At 30.6% G+C, this 14527-nt stretch overlaps 1 protein-coding gene across 14 annotated transcripts in view; it reads left to right on the plus strand.

Annotated features, from left to right (window-relative positions):
- LOC117177967 (calcium/calmodulin-dependent protein kinase type II alpha chain) overlaps window positions 1-10176 on the plus strand; it is a 590749-nt gene extending 580573 nt beyond the window's left edge. For 9 of the 14 annotated variants that reach the window (XM_033369108.1, XM_033369113.1, XM_033369115.1 and 6 more), the window contains 2 exons: window positions 911-1028; window positions 8953-10176. In XM_033369108.1, the coding sequence (XP_033224999.1) occupies window positions 911-1028; window positions 8953-9085 (251 nt within the window). In that variant the 3' untranslated portion in view covers window positions 9086-10176. The remainder of the gene's footprint in view (window positions 1-910; window positions 1029-8952) is intronic. The other 5 variants (XM_033369109.1, XM_033369118.1, XM_033369120.1 and 2 more) reach the window with 1 other exon arrangement.
- The last annotated feature ends 4351 nt before the right edge of the window (window positions 10177-14527 follow it).

The raw sequence follows: 14527 nt of genomic DNA on the forward strand, positions 1-14527 counted from the left end.
AATCTAAAAAATGCATAGAATTTTGATGCGAATTCAAAATAATAAACTTAACCAGAGTTTGATAATTAGTCAATCTTTTGGACGACCAACTAATTAATCGTTTACTTAATCGTTTGAACTTCCCCTTTTATACTTTCGCATCCCTACTCTCAACTACTTTCGCCACTCTTCTCTATTTCCCCTTTCTTGCTCTTCCTTTCGCAGCTACTCCCTTCCCCTATTTTTTCCTCCTCTACTTCCTCATATCCTAACTTTCTCAACTACCACGCCCCTTCCCCTACTTTCCTTCTCCAATAATTATATTCGCTCCCTACTCACTCTCACTCCTTCCTGCCTCCCATCACTTCCCATACTTTTCCTGCTATTAAGTTCCACACTTTTTGTACTCTATTTACCTTAATGTCTCTTTCTCTCATTACTTATCCTACTTTCCTCCCCCTCATTTCCTTTTACTTTCTCTACTTCACCTCCTATCATTTTCCCTCACTTTTCCTAGTTTCCGCCCTGGATTACGAAAACCTATAAAAATCTGTGTGATTTTATTCATTTTAAAACCTTTTTTTCACAGAAGTCAAAAATAAGCTTCATGAAGATTGAGTCTGGCTCTCGACTTTTCAATTTTCTTAGCTTCTTATTGCATCTAATAAAACTTGTAATTGTTCGTTTATGAAGTATGAACTATTTTCATTTAAGTTTTTGTACATAGTTAACTTTCTCAATTATTCTGCTTGCTTTTCCTGATTCTCTCTAAATCGAAGCATTGTGAGTTATTTCCACTTTATTATTGGCTTTCTTCTTTTATTTTTATCTCTCATTGTCTTGCGCTGTACGAAACTCGCTTGCTTTTCTTGTAAAATAAGTCACATTAAATTAAAAAAAAAATAATGTGTTTCATTTTATTAAATTCAAGCAGTATTAGGGAAGAACTGCAAGGCCGTGAATACGACGATCCTCAATCCTCATGTTCATCTCCTTGGCGAAGATGCTGCCTGCATCGCTTATGTCAGACTTACCCAGTATATGGACAAGTAAGTATATTAATTATTAAGTTGATTTAATAATTAATTTTATTCGAAATAGTGTTGAGCAGATTGCATACCAAGATAGTTCAGAGAGCACATTTCATAAAAAAACCTGGACTTTTCTTAAGACTTTGTCCAAGTATCTGGGCAAGAAAACCAGGTCTGCACTAGGTTTAGACCTATGCTGAAACCTAGGTTAAAACTTAGGTTCATTTCCGCCGCGATTTTTCCTAAAGAATGTAAATTAGTGCCAAACATTCTGAAAGGGGATTTTAGTGCATTTATTGAAAATAACTCTAATTAATATAATAGTCAGAAATAAATTTAATGTTAAAATTGGTAATTTCTTTTAAAAAGAGTAGAGATTTCGCTGGTCCTTTTAAAATATTGTTTTTTAGAAAATTTAGAGCTTGAAATCGATGGGTTCTACGAACAGTCCCGAAGATATTTTTGAAAAAAGTTCCAAAAATAGTGTTTGCGTAAACTGACCCGCTCCATTGCATTTTAGAGTAAAATGCTCAACGCCAAAATTAAACTAAATGAAATTTTGATAAATTTTAGGGCAAAAAAAACTTCTATCTTCATTAGGTGCCGAGTTATGATCCTTAAAAAAACCTAGATTTTCTGGAAAAAAGAGACGAAAAAAGCAAATTCTGATGTTTGTATCTGTACTTTGGAACCCGTTAATTTTAACCAAAAAAAAATTCAAAATTTGAATTGAAATGGACGCAATTTCGAGTGATTCGAAAAAAATGCAATGATCTAGCGCCAATAGCTCATAAGTTATAGCCTCACAAAGTTGACCGCTTTTAACCTATTTTTCAGGGCAAATTACTCATGTTCAGTTTTTTCACAATACTCTACTTATCCGTGAAGCTACATAAATGGTACAAGAGAAAAAGTTTCAGGGCAGGAAATTCTGCGTAGATCTAAAAAAATATGATCTTCTAGTCTTCATAGATCAAGAGTTATGACCCTTTAAAGAAACAATTTTTTTTCGCTATTTTGAGCTATTTAAAGCCATAAAAGTTTTTTGAAAACTTCTCGTTTCGTACATATCCTACAGAAAAACTTCAAAAGAAAAAAATATAGAGGTTTAAATTCTGCGCAAAATAAAAAAATAGAATGCTTTAGCTCATAACGGTCACGAGTAATCACCATAAAAGTTTGAAAATTGTTTAACAATGTCTTAAATTATACGATTCATTCTATCAATTGTGTGCATATTTGATGTATTTACCTGATGAAAATTACTTCTAAAATATCTTTTTTCGAAATTAAATTTAAAAAATACAAATTAATTGATTGTACACTGTTTATTTATTATTGATAAAAAAATGATATTAAAGGGATCACTTTTATAATGTTGAATTATTTTGTGTTAAAAATGCTAAAAATTGAAAGAAAATTGTGTAAAATGAACTCTTTTCTACGCCACTCTATAGGTAGAGTATTAGGTTATTTAAAAAAAAAGTGAATTCTCAATTAACTATTTTGTTGAAAATTCGTCTTTTTGGTTCGAAAATTTGCCTTTTTAATTATAAACTTCGTATTTTTTAGAAAGAATGTAATTGTTTGGTTGAAATATTTTTTCCTTTTTTAATGAAAAATTTTATTTGGTTAACAAATCATCTCTTTTAGTAGAAATTTTATCTGTTTTGATTACAAGTCGAACTTTTTGGGTCAAAATTTGTTTGTTTTTAAAATGAATTACATTTTTTTCAATGAATTTAATTGTTTCTAATTGATAGTAAAAACATTGTTGGTTGCAATATCAAAGATTATATGTTTTTATTAGAATTCATCTTTTTGCTAGAAAATTAGTCTTTTTTATTCACAAATTCAACAATTTGTTAGAAATTTGAAGTATTATGTTAACCAAAAAGGTGAATTCTGATTTAAAAAAAAGGTAATAGTTGATATTTCAACCAAAAACTATTTTCATGACAAATTGAAAGCAGTGGAATTAATTTAAACAAAAAAACGAATTTTTAATAAAAATGTTAAAACCCGAACCAGAACAGATTAATTTTTAATCGAAGTTGCATTTTTTCTCACGAAAGATAAATTTTATAATAAAAAAGATAAATTTTAGAACGATAAGACAGATTTTCTACAAAAAAGTTAAAATATTGATAAAAAAAGATTTTTCAGTCAAAAAAGAAAAAAATTAAAACCAAACTTTTGAATCTTCATTTCAAAAAGACGAGTTTTCTTCAAATCAGTTATATTTTTAATCCGAAAGTATAAATTTTCAACAGAAAAATTAATTTAGTTAATTTTCTTTAAACAGTAAATAGATTATATTATGTGATAATTATTTATAATATTTAATATTACATTTTAATGCATATTTACTCATTTTTATTGAAAATTTCAATTTATTCATTGCTATTACATTATTTACCTAAGCAGTTGACAAACTTTGAGGTTAGAATTGGAGGTTGCAATAAACTACTTTGAACAACCTTTTTAGAATAAATAATTAATTGAATGACAAGCGTGTGTCTTCTAAACAATGTTTTTAATATGTCATTAATACAATACTGCAAAATTTAATTGAAAACTCGGCAAAAGTCACCGTCTCAGTAATGGAAACGAAATTGCGCAACTCACGTCGAACTGTCCGAAACTGAAACAGTCAGCGACAGTTGACCAACTTCGTCAAGAACTTGTCCAAATGCGAGACATTAAAATATTCATAACTTATTGAATAATATCGCTAAAAAGTTATAAATTGTATTATTTAAAATATTAAAAATATACAAAAAGATTACTTTTTTAAAAAAACCTTTAAAAAAACCTCCAAAAAATGGCAAATTGGACAGCAGTTCATTCACAGATTTTGAGAAGTATTTTTTATTATTTTTTATTAAATGTGTAGCTTTTCAGAAAAAAATAAAATAGTGGTAATTAATTTAAAATAACTTCAAAAATACTAGCTCAGTGGGCACAAAATTTGGCGACGTGTTTACGACATCGTTACGACATCTTTACGACAACTTTAGGACATCCTATGTCCATGTCGTTGTCGCCTTTATGATATCGTAAATATGTCGTATGATCTGACGATATCTTTACGATATCGTAAAGACACTGTAACGACATGGACATAGGATGTCGTAAAATTGTCGTAAAGATGTCGTAACGATGTCGTGAAGACGTCGCCAAATTTTTTGCCCACTGGGAGAACATTTTTACTTTTATGATTTAGGTTGGAATATAAAAGATACTCAACAATAATTATTATTGTCCCAGTATTGGACATACTTTTTACGTTGCCCTAGTAATGGTCGGTTTACCTGAGGCCCTAAATTACATTACAAACTGTAATAAAAAATAATGAAGTTTCGAATTCGTAGGAAATGCTTCGTAAAATAATAGGTTATTTATTCCGCCTGAAAACTTAACTAAATCAAGTTAGCCTAATTCTAATCTGTAACGAAAAACAGGTCGATATTCGTGGAACCCATCGAAATAATAGTGAAGAATAATTAAATTTGCAGGATAATTCCTAAATAGCACAAATTTATTTATTTTGTTAAGGACATGTGACACTTACAGTTTCCCCGACTTTTTTTCCACAAAAATGAAAATTTTTAAAAACTGAATTCGGGGATGCTATAAAATATCATAACGGACGTCCCCGGACTCTTTTTTGAGGGATAATATCGAAAAAATTTATTGTCCTAAATAAAAATTTTATTCATATGCATTATTTTGAGGTTACGTCGTTTTTCATCTCTTCCTTTCCGATAATCTGGAAATTATTTATGAAATAAACTTTGTTGATTGCCTGCAAACAAGCTTAGTTCCGGGAGATTATTGACTATGTTTATTTGTAAGTCCAAAGTTTTCGGCCAAAAATATTGTGTAGTTTGGAAGTAACGCTCGGGTGAATTGTAACACACATAACCTCGAAATATATAGACGCACGTTGTTAGCAATATCACAATTTTTTTGATAAAAAAAAACACAAAAAAAGTGTGTGGGGACGTCCGTTAGCATATTGGCTATCATTTCCCAGATTTTGAAGGCAAAATATTTCTTATCCTAGGAATAAAGCCGGGGGAATCGAACACTGAAAAAATCAATACTCTTTCCTAAGCGCTGTGCAAATTAATCACATTTTGCTCAATTAAATTTTTTTTAATTAACCCACAAAAAAAGTGTGTGGGGACGTCCGTTAGCACGTTCGCTATCATTTCCCAAATTTTTAAGACAAAATATTTATTATTCTAGAAAAAAAGCTGGCGGAACCTAAAACTGGTAAAATCGACAATTTTCTAAGTATCACATGCCCTTAAGTCCGAAAACGTTATTCAAAATCTCGGACAGAAAAAAAGGCCTAGTGATTGGTAAGCCACAACCGCCTGGCAAATAAATTCGCTCTTACAAGTTGAAGCATTCTTATATCCCTGACGATTAATCTCAGTTGCGAGAAAGCACTAGAAAACAATAACTACATGCCTTTTAGGAGAATGAATGATAAAAAATGTTTAGACCTTTTTTTGGCCGAATACATTTTATCAATTTCTTTTCTTATCCTGTGTTGTTTTTCCAAAAAGTTAATTTTTAATTTTTAATTTTTTTTTTACGATTGAAAGAATAACTACGCATCTTATCGAAGAATAATTAATAAATAATGTGTAGCCATCTATGGATCTTCTGTAGTTTTTTCAAAAATTAAATTTTTTAATTTCTAATGTTAATATTCAAGAACAAAACGAAATATACGCATTTGAAAACTTATCCGGGGACTAATTTAATTTTCCCGCTACTCATGCCTAAGATAAGCACAGGATAAGAAAAGAAATTGATAAAGTGTATTCGGCCAAAAAAAGGTTTAAACATTTTTTATCATTCATTCTTCTAAAGGGCATGTAGTTATTGTTTCAAGAGTAAAAATTAAGATAAAAAATAAAAAGAATAAATTTATGGAAAACCACACAAGATGCCTTAAAATGTTTATCAACAACATTGTTTTTCTTAGGATGCACACTTTTTTAAATTATAAAACTAAGACAATAAAAATACTACTGTTTCAATATAAATGCATGATATAATTGACAATAATATACAGAATAACAAATTGTTTGAAATTAATAAAATAATGGCAGTTTTCCTTAAGAAATTAGAATATGATTTTCTTACAAAAAACCCACCTGCAAATTTATTTCCAATTTTTTTCTTCAACTTGTACTATGATAAGAAAGATATTTTCTGAGATTGATGCTGGCTAAATAAATTTGGCGGTCTAGAGAATTTTTTTCTCTTACAATCGGAATTTCGACTTTTTTTGTAAACAATGACAGATACGAAAAAATGTTTAAATAAAAGTTTACACGTCGTACAATGTTCTGGGAAAAATGTCTTTTGTTATTTTGGGACATCTTTAATTGATTATGTGGAAAAATTACATTTTTATTGAAAAAATACTCGTGGTCTCAAAACTATGTCTTAAGAAAATACTAGGTTTTTTCGGGAAGTGTGATATGTAGGTGCAGGCTTTGCTTAGCTTGATAGTAGTGGGGATGTCAAGAGGAGTCTTTAGAGCAATTGTGATTCGCCGCAAAAAGGGGAGAAGCGAATAGAGAGGGAAGGTATAGAAAGGTATAGGATTGCAAGATTTAAACTAATTTGTCGAGAAAAACTTTTCTTACCCCTCTGTGCGGCCGTCCGTCGTATTTTTTTCCTGGGAAGGGATTTGGGTTGTTAATATAATTTTTGTAGGCAATGCAGATGTGGTAAAGAAAGTAGGAAGAGTAGAACTGACAAAGTGTAGCTCTGTACATAAAGTATTCTAGGAGAGGAAGTATGTTATTGAATAAGAAAGTTACCATAATTTGCCCAGAAAAAATTTTTTGGTTCCAATGTTCGTCCATCCCTTTTACTTTTTTCTGATCGCGGGCGGACCGAAGGGCTGATGTCGAGTTGCGGTGCGGTCAGAAAACACAGCCAGTGCTGCCTTCCCCCTCCATGCTACTACCTTCTTCGCTTCTCGTCGTTCACCGTAGAATGATTAACTCACATTTCCCATGAATTTTCCCTCACTCGTTACCCAGGCTTAGGACTGGTAGCAAAATGTAAAGAAAAATTTTTATGCAGGCGGGTTTAAAAATGGATGGGAAATATGTATTGTCAACAATATAATACTAGAATATAAATAAACTAATCTAATTAATTTTTCAGCTAGAGTTCATACATAATAATAATGAAATATTATTTAACCAAATATTATTTTAATAAAGCGAAATAAATATTTGAATCAGCCACATATTTCCCTCTTATACATTTCAGCTATTTATTTTACTTTAAACTAAACTCAACTTTTTACTGGAACTTGGTAAAATATTAATTTGTAAACGAACTGGTAAAACTTGCGTGAAACCTGAAAAACGAACTCAAACCGATTTATGAATCTGACTTGGCATGTCAAAATTGCATCCATAAGAAATTGTTCTTTTTCTATGATTTCTTTTCTCTTTGTTGCTGCACTCCTCATTTTGATGTAGACTTCGATCTTCATTTCTTTAAATATCGTGATTAAATTGAAAATTTCGGATTAGGCGTGTAAAATTCAGCGTTTAATTTTAAATGATATGCTTCCCAACCGTTTGTCGTGCGCGTAGTTGTATGAGAAAATTCAGCCCAAAATTCAGAAGGGAAATTCGAAGTCTACATAAACAATTTTCGGATTTAAATTCAAATGAAGGTTATTACATTCAGAAACTACGTATAAAAATGCTGTATCATATGCATTTATTCGTTTATTTGGTGGCAAAAAAGAGACTAAAGGAATATGTAAATTCTCTGACAGTCCGACAATTGTGAAAATTTGGTAAAATTGTTTTGGACAGCTATAAAACGTCCCATCGACAAAAATTGTTACAAGTTGACATAAAAACGTTAAATTGACGATTGTAGAGAACATGACAACTTTAGTTAATTTATCTGACTGGAGACAATTTTCCTCCCGCCTTCCGCTCTTGAATAACGAGAAGCGGAGAAGGTAGTAGCATGGAGGCGGAAGGTACTACCTGCTGTGCTTTCCTGACCGCGCCGCAACTCGACATCAGCCGGACCGAAGGAACCGAATGGAGCCTCTATAAAGTACCCGTAAAGGCTCCATTGGACCCACATTCGGTTCCTTTTTAAAAAACTCGAAAAAACAGCAAAATCAACTTTTAAATGGTTGAAATTCGGATTCTACATTAAAATTCCCTATAGAAGGTCACGGAATAATCGCACTAGTTTTTTTTGCAACGGTAAAAAGTTAAAAAAAAAAATAAGACGTATAACGCCTGTTGATTACTATATTTTACACGCATTGCCTGTAAGTAGCAGTCAACAGGCGTTATAGGTGGGGAGATGAGTAGATAGAAGGGTAGTTTAAGGGTTGTAGAGGAGGGGAGGGCATGATGAGAAAATACATTGTAACTAAATTAACTTCTCAATATGTTACAAATATTAGATTATGTACCTAGGCAGTAAAGTTGAACTTTATGCGAAGAGGTAGAATTGAACGTCCGAGCCGAAGGCGATGACGATAAAAGTGCAGCCGGGTATAATAGTCGATTATATACCTAGGCAGTAAAGTTGAACTTTATACGAAAATGCAGAATTTAACTTCCAAGCAGAAGGAGAGGACGGCGTAATCACGCACGTGGGGCGAAGTTCTCAGTCCGAAATCCACTTCGTAATCTAAATGTGAATTCCTTTTACTCTTCTTCTTTTCACATTCGCTTCTTCCATCTTGCTATCACTTTACGTGCCGCTTGTCACGGTACAATAAACTGCTATTTTATTACTGCTCTGCGGGCAAGAACAGGATGCTCATTCTTTCTATTACAGATAAACCCTTTTTTGGAGTGCGCATGGTGCCTACTTTTAATAATATTTTATAACCAAAATTTGTTTTCATTTACAGACAAGGTGTGGCGCATACTCAGCAGAGCGAGGAAAGCCGCGTTTGGCACAAGAGAGACAATAAATGGCAGAACGTGCACTTCCATCGGAGCGCGGTGACGGGTCCGTCTCCGTTTTCCTTCAACCACAAATAAGATCCTCCCAAAGGATTCAAGAGAGCAACAAAAGCAACAGTTACCGTACCAAACTTTGTTGTCCCACTGGTGATTTTAGTACTAAGCGCGATACCGATTCCAATGGTCGCCGGTACTCGCTCCAGTATCTGCTTAGCGCTCGACTAAGACGTGGTGGAAAAAAAGAAGATAGAAAAAAAACAGAGAAAAAAGCGGTGAAGAAGCACAAGGAGAAAGGGAAGCAACCAAGTAGAGAATCTAGCTCTCCGTCGAAAAATCCCCGGATTCAGAATTCCAATCTTCATAATTTCCCAGGATGGTCCAGGAACATTTTTCCGATGGTATTTTCCAACGAGCGTTAAGACTCCTATAATCTGCTTAGTTAGTAACAAATTTGCGTAGAGAGTCGCTTGATCTTCGCTCCGTTCGAGCCTTACAATCGACCCAAGACTGCTAAACGGTAAGGGCCAGCATTTCAGTCTCTATTTAAGCAACGGATCCTACAATCTTCGAAAAACACCGGCTACGCCACTAATCTCCCTTCACGATTAGAGATCATCTTGAGAAGAAATATCTTACGCACTACTTCGCTTTTCGACCGATGACATTGGACAGAATTGCACCAGGAAAATCCGAATTTGCGTTGCACCTCCCACTTGAATTCATTCATATGGCACGCAGTGGGACAAGCCAGGGTACCGGTCATAATTAAGGTTCGGTAGCCGAACCGAGTCAGTGCTCGGGAAGTAGCCAGGCGTGGGTATGACGGATTCCGTCTCTCTTTCGTTGCGGTTCCTGCGCGTCATCCCCACTCCTTGCTTCTTGCCGTTCGCTCATTCGGTTCTACTTTCCGAGCCCTTAGTTTGGATCCGATTTAGACGCTCTTTTTTTAAAAGTAAGGCTGATTAAGTTCTGTAAAGTCCTCGGGACGATTTGAAAACTTCTGTGTTTACAAGAAATTGGAACGAAATAAATTGAAACCAATTTCTCTCGACTATAATTGCTGCAATTCGATATTTGAGATTTTATTAGTTGGAAGAGGCCTGACGGGACTATTTTTCAATCAAATTAATGTTTTGCTGAGTTGGAAAAGGCAGCAAGATTTTTCAAAATAAAAATTTATGATTAAAATACTGTTATTAATTAAATTGAATAATTTGGTTTAAGTTCTTAAAATTGCACAATAGCAAATCACATCCCATTTGTGGCTTGTGAGTAATTAAAAGAGCTCAATTGTGAATTTTCTAAATTTCTAAACTCGCCGCTTCTAATATTTAAAAATGTTGAATTGGAAGCGGAGGAATTAAAAAAATGTAATCTCAAGTAGCATTTGAAGGGACTGAATCAGTTTAAAATCAATAATAATTGATGAGATTCTGCATAAAATAATTTCAAATAAAGTACCATTTTTGAAGTTTAACTTTGCAATTTTATAACTCTTAAAAACATATTTTTTATTTTTTTTTTTATCAGTTAATAATTATCCAAAAGTTAAAAATAATTCAACTTTTGAAGTTTAACTTTGTAATTGTCTAATTTCGAAAACCTCAATTTGAAATCGTTCAATTTTCAAAATTTTCTATTGAAATCAACAACAATTGAAGAAATTTTTCCACTATTCTTTCAGTTTAAAAAATTATATTTATAATTGTTGTTCAAACATAAAGCCTTAAACAAATTATAAAACTTTAAATAAAATCATTTCAATTTATGTCCTTTATAAATGAAAATAATTGTTTAACTATTAAGGCTTTAATCTTAAAATTTAGTTTCTACACTCTTTTAATTTGAAATTTTTGAAGTATTCAAAAGAATGTATTTTTTTTATTTACTAGAAATAGTTAGAAATATTGATTCAATGGAAATCTTTTAAAAGTAAAATAATTTCAATTTATCCCCTAAAATCTTTGAAATATTTAGACTTTTTATAAAATCTCTTCAATCTTGTGAAATTAATTGAAATTCCGTGAAATCTCTTGAAATTCTTAGGAACTTTTTAAACTAAAAGCTAAAACTTGTTAAAAATATTGACATTTTTTTAAATTATTTATATGCCGTGAAAAAATTCATTTATTCCCTAAAGCACTTTCAGCACCAAAATACTTAAATGGTCAGACTAAAAATGATAAATTTTAAATAAACAGAGGAATAGTTACATTTTTAACAACAACAAAAAAATATATTTTTTGTCAAAGCAGTTAAATAATCAATATGAATCATGAATTTTCAACCACGAACATGAATTTTTAATAAATTACTTCGTCCTTCAACAAAAATAAAATATACAAAAGTACAAAATTATAAAAACAAAAATATATAAACTTTTAACCAAGCAGTTAATTTTTAACAAAAAAAAAAAAACTTTCAACCATACGAGAAATGTATCAATTTAAAATTTAAAAAATTTGAATGTTCAACCAAAGACATATTTAAATTAAATGATGAATCTCTAACCACAAAACTGAATTTTTAATTTTAAAAAAGATTAATTTTCAATCAAATACTAAAAAGATCAATTTCAAACTAAAAAAAATAGTAATTTTCAGAAAGAAAAAAATTAATTTGTCACCAAACACAGGAATTTTTTACCTAAATGATGAATCTCCAACAGCAAAAATTAATTTTTTAATAAAGTATTTTAACTTTCCACAAAAGCATTGAATTTTCCACAAAAAGGCTTTCAATTTTGAAATTCAATTTCTTATTCTTTTAATTTGAAGTTCTTAAATCATACAAAACTATATTCACTAAATTTTTTAATTTTAACATGAACAAGAAATAAAAATAAAATTAATAAAATTTAATTAATTAATTTATTAATAAAAACTCAAAAATAAAATTTAAATTTTCAAAATCCCAGAACTTATTGCTGTAATTAAAGCTCTATGTTTATAACATTTTTTTTCTAGTTGAAAAATGATTTAATCGAAAATAATTTTTCTCACTTTTCATTTTTAAAGTTTTTTCTAAACACAATATTTTGCTAAGCAACCTTAAGAAGTCTCTACAAAATTTAATCAGCTCTTATTTGTGAAAAATTGTGTTCCGTACACTGATTTGCCCTAAAAAATCTGGATGTGACAACTCCTACTTTGATATCAATTCATAGATAACAATGAAATGCCGCGAAGTGAGTCACTCAGGTGTCACTTATCCAAGATTTTTAATTTTCTCGATTAGAAAATGTTTATTAAAATCTTTTATAAAATTAAAATAAGATTACATTTCTGAATTATAAAATTTTTATTAACCCTTAAAGTGCATACTTCCTAGGAATCACGTAAAGAGCACACTGGGTGTGTAACACCCCCGCATGTTCAAAGCTGATTTGCTCAGCTTTTATTAAATATTTTGTTACAAAAAATTATCAGATATTGTAGAATATGACCTCTTTAAATTATACCTGGTTTTATAATGATTTATTAAGTTATTATTTGTTTAAAAAATTGTTTTAAAAAACATTAAAAATTGCATTTTTTACGAAAAAAATCATAAATAACGTAATTTTAAATATCAAGTTTTTTCCATATATAATCAAGTTATTTTATGAAGAAACATAGAAATAATAAAAAATACATTGAAGTACAAAAGAGGAACATAACATAATAAACATCTTGCATAGGTTTCTAAATTACAAGTGACGGATTTTCGTCTACTGATCGTTTTGTATTATTCAAAAATTAATAATTTTGCAATACAAATTTTTGCCTAAAAATCACTTTTTTGGTGACTGTGCACTATGGGTATTCCATGCCCAGCCTTTTTAAGACGTCTACTTTGAGCAGTTGCTGCTTGTACACTGACACTTGGCGCGCTCTCTCTACCTACTTGAAATTAGTGATCTCAATTAGTGGTAGATGGCGACACCTACTCGATTTTGTTAGACTTTGTACGTCGTCTGAGTGTTTGCTTTTTTTTTGGTTTGCAACACCGCTAATGCACTTTAAGGGTTGAAATATTCTATAAAATCCAAATTTCCTAAACATGACATCTCCCAATGAAAATTCGGATTTTTCGGGAAGGAGGTTTTGAACCTTTCTCGAAAAGCAAAGAAGAAGAAAGGGACAAAATCGCTGGAATCATGGAGCTTTTCTTCTCTAAATGTAATGGAAGACTATTTAACTCTTCCGAAATTCCTATTTTCTATCTTTGATGAATTTCGCGTTCAAGTGTTCAGCTCCTCTTTATTTGTGTCGGCGATTGTCAAATCGCATTTCCATATCGATAGTCGAATCTTCCTGTATAGATACGTTCGATAATCGATTGTCTTTGCTCGTCGTTATTCTGATGATATTTTATCTTTCATTTTGATTAGTCAGATTACGCTCATCGATCTGAGAAGTGCTTCCAAAATTTGAGTGAAATCCCTTTCGAAAAAATATTATAGGAAAATTATTAAAGGAAAACGGGGCTTAGTTGGACATGTGAGGTAAAGCCGGACATACGTTTTTGTTCAGAAAAAGCAAGACAAAGTCATGAAACGGTAAATTTTGGGTATCCCACTTTACCCCACACTGTTCCACTTTGCCCGAGTTTACGGCATTGGCCTGTAATACATTTATTTTAGTTAATTTCCTTTAATTTTTTCGCGTTTGTAGAAAAATGCATGATATAAAATCAGATCCATTGTTTCTTTTTGAAATATATTTGAATGAATTAAAAAAATTTGAAATAGTAATAAATCTGTAAGCAATTCAAATCTTTCCAAAATAAAATAATTTAAATTTATTTACTAAAAATCTTTGAAATACTTACAGTTCCTATAAAATCCCTTCAGTCTTATGAAAATATTTAATATATATATTTAATATATTTAATATTTAATTTATTCTCTACAGTTCTTTCAAAAATAAAATACCTAAATTTTTAAACTAAAAAAGATCAACTTTCAACTGAAAATGGAATAGTTAAATTTTTATCAAACAAAAAACGAATTTTCAACCAAGCATAAAATGAACACGAATCATGAATCCTGAACCACGAAAATTAATTTTTAGTAAGTTAGTTTATCCTTCAAGAAAGGATTTGAATTTTGAATGAAAAATGATTTTTTAGCCAAGAAAGACAACAAATTTAAAAAAAAATGTTAACTAAAGATTAAAATTCTTAACTAAAAAATATAAATTTTCAACTAAAGACAAATTCAAATTCACTGATAAATCTCCACTCACAAAACTGAATTTTCAATAAAAAGATCACTTTTTAACCAGGCATGGTATAGATCAATTTTAAATTAAATAAATTATTTTTAACAAGAAAACATTAAATTTCAAACAAAGAAATTAATTTTCAACTTAAATTATAAATCTTCTACCAAAAAAATTAATTTCCCAATATAAAAGTTTAACTTCCAACAACGTGTTTTAGTTTCCGCCAATTTTTTTTAATTACATTAATTTTGAAACAAATAGTTGAATTTTTAACTAAAAAAGATACATTTGTAACAGAAGATTGAATATACTA

Source organism: Belonocnema kinseyi, chromosome 8, assembly GCF_010883055.1.
Source record: "Belonocnema kinseyi isolate 2016_QV_RU_SX_M_011 chromosome 8, B_treatae_v1, whole genome shotgun sequence".
NCBI lineage: Eukaryota > Metazoa > Arthropoda > Insecta > Hymenoptera > Cynipidae > Belonocnema > Belonocnema kinseyi.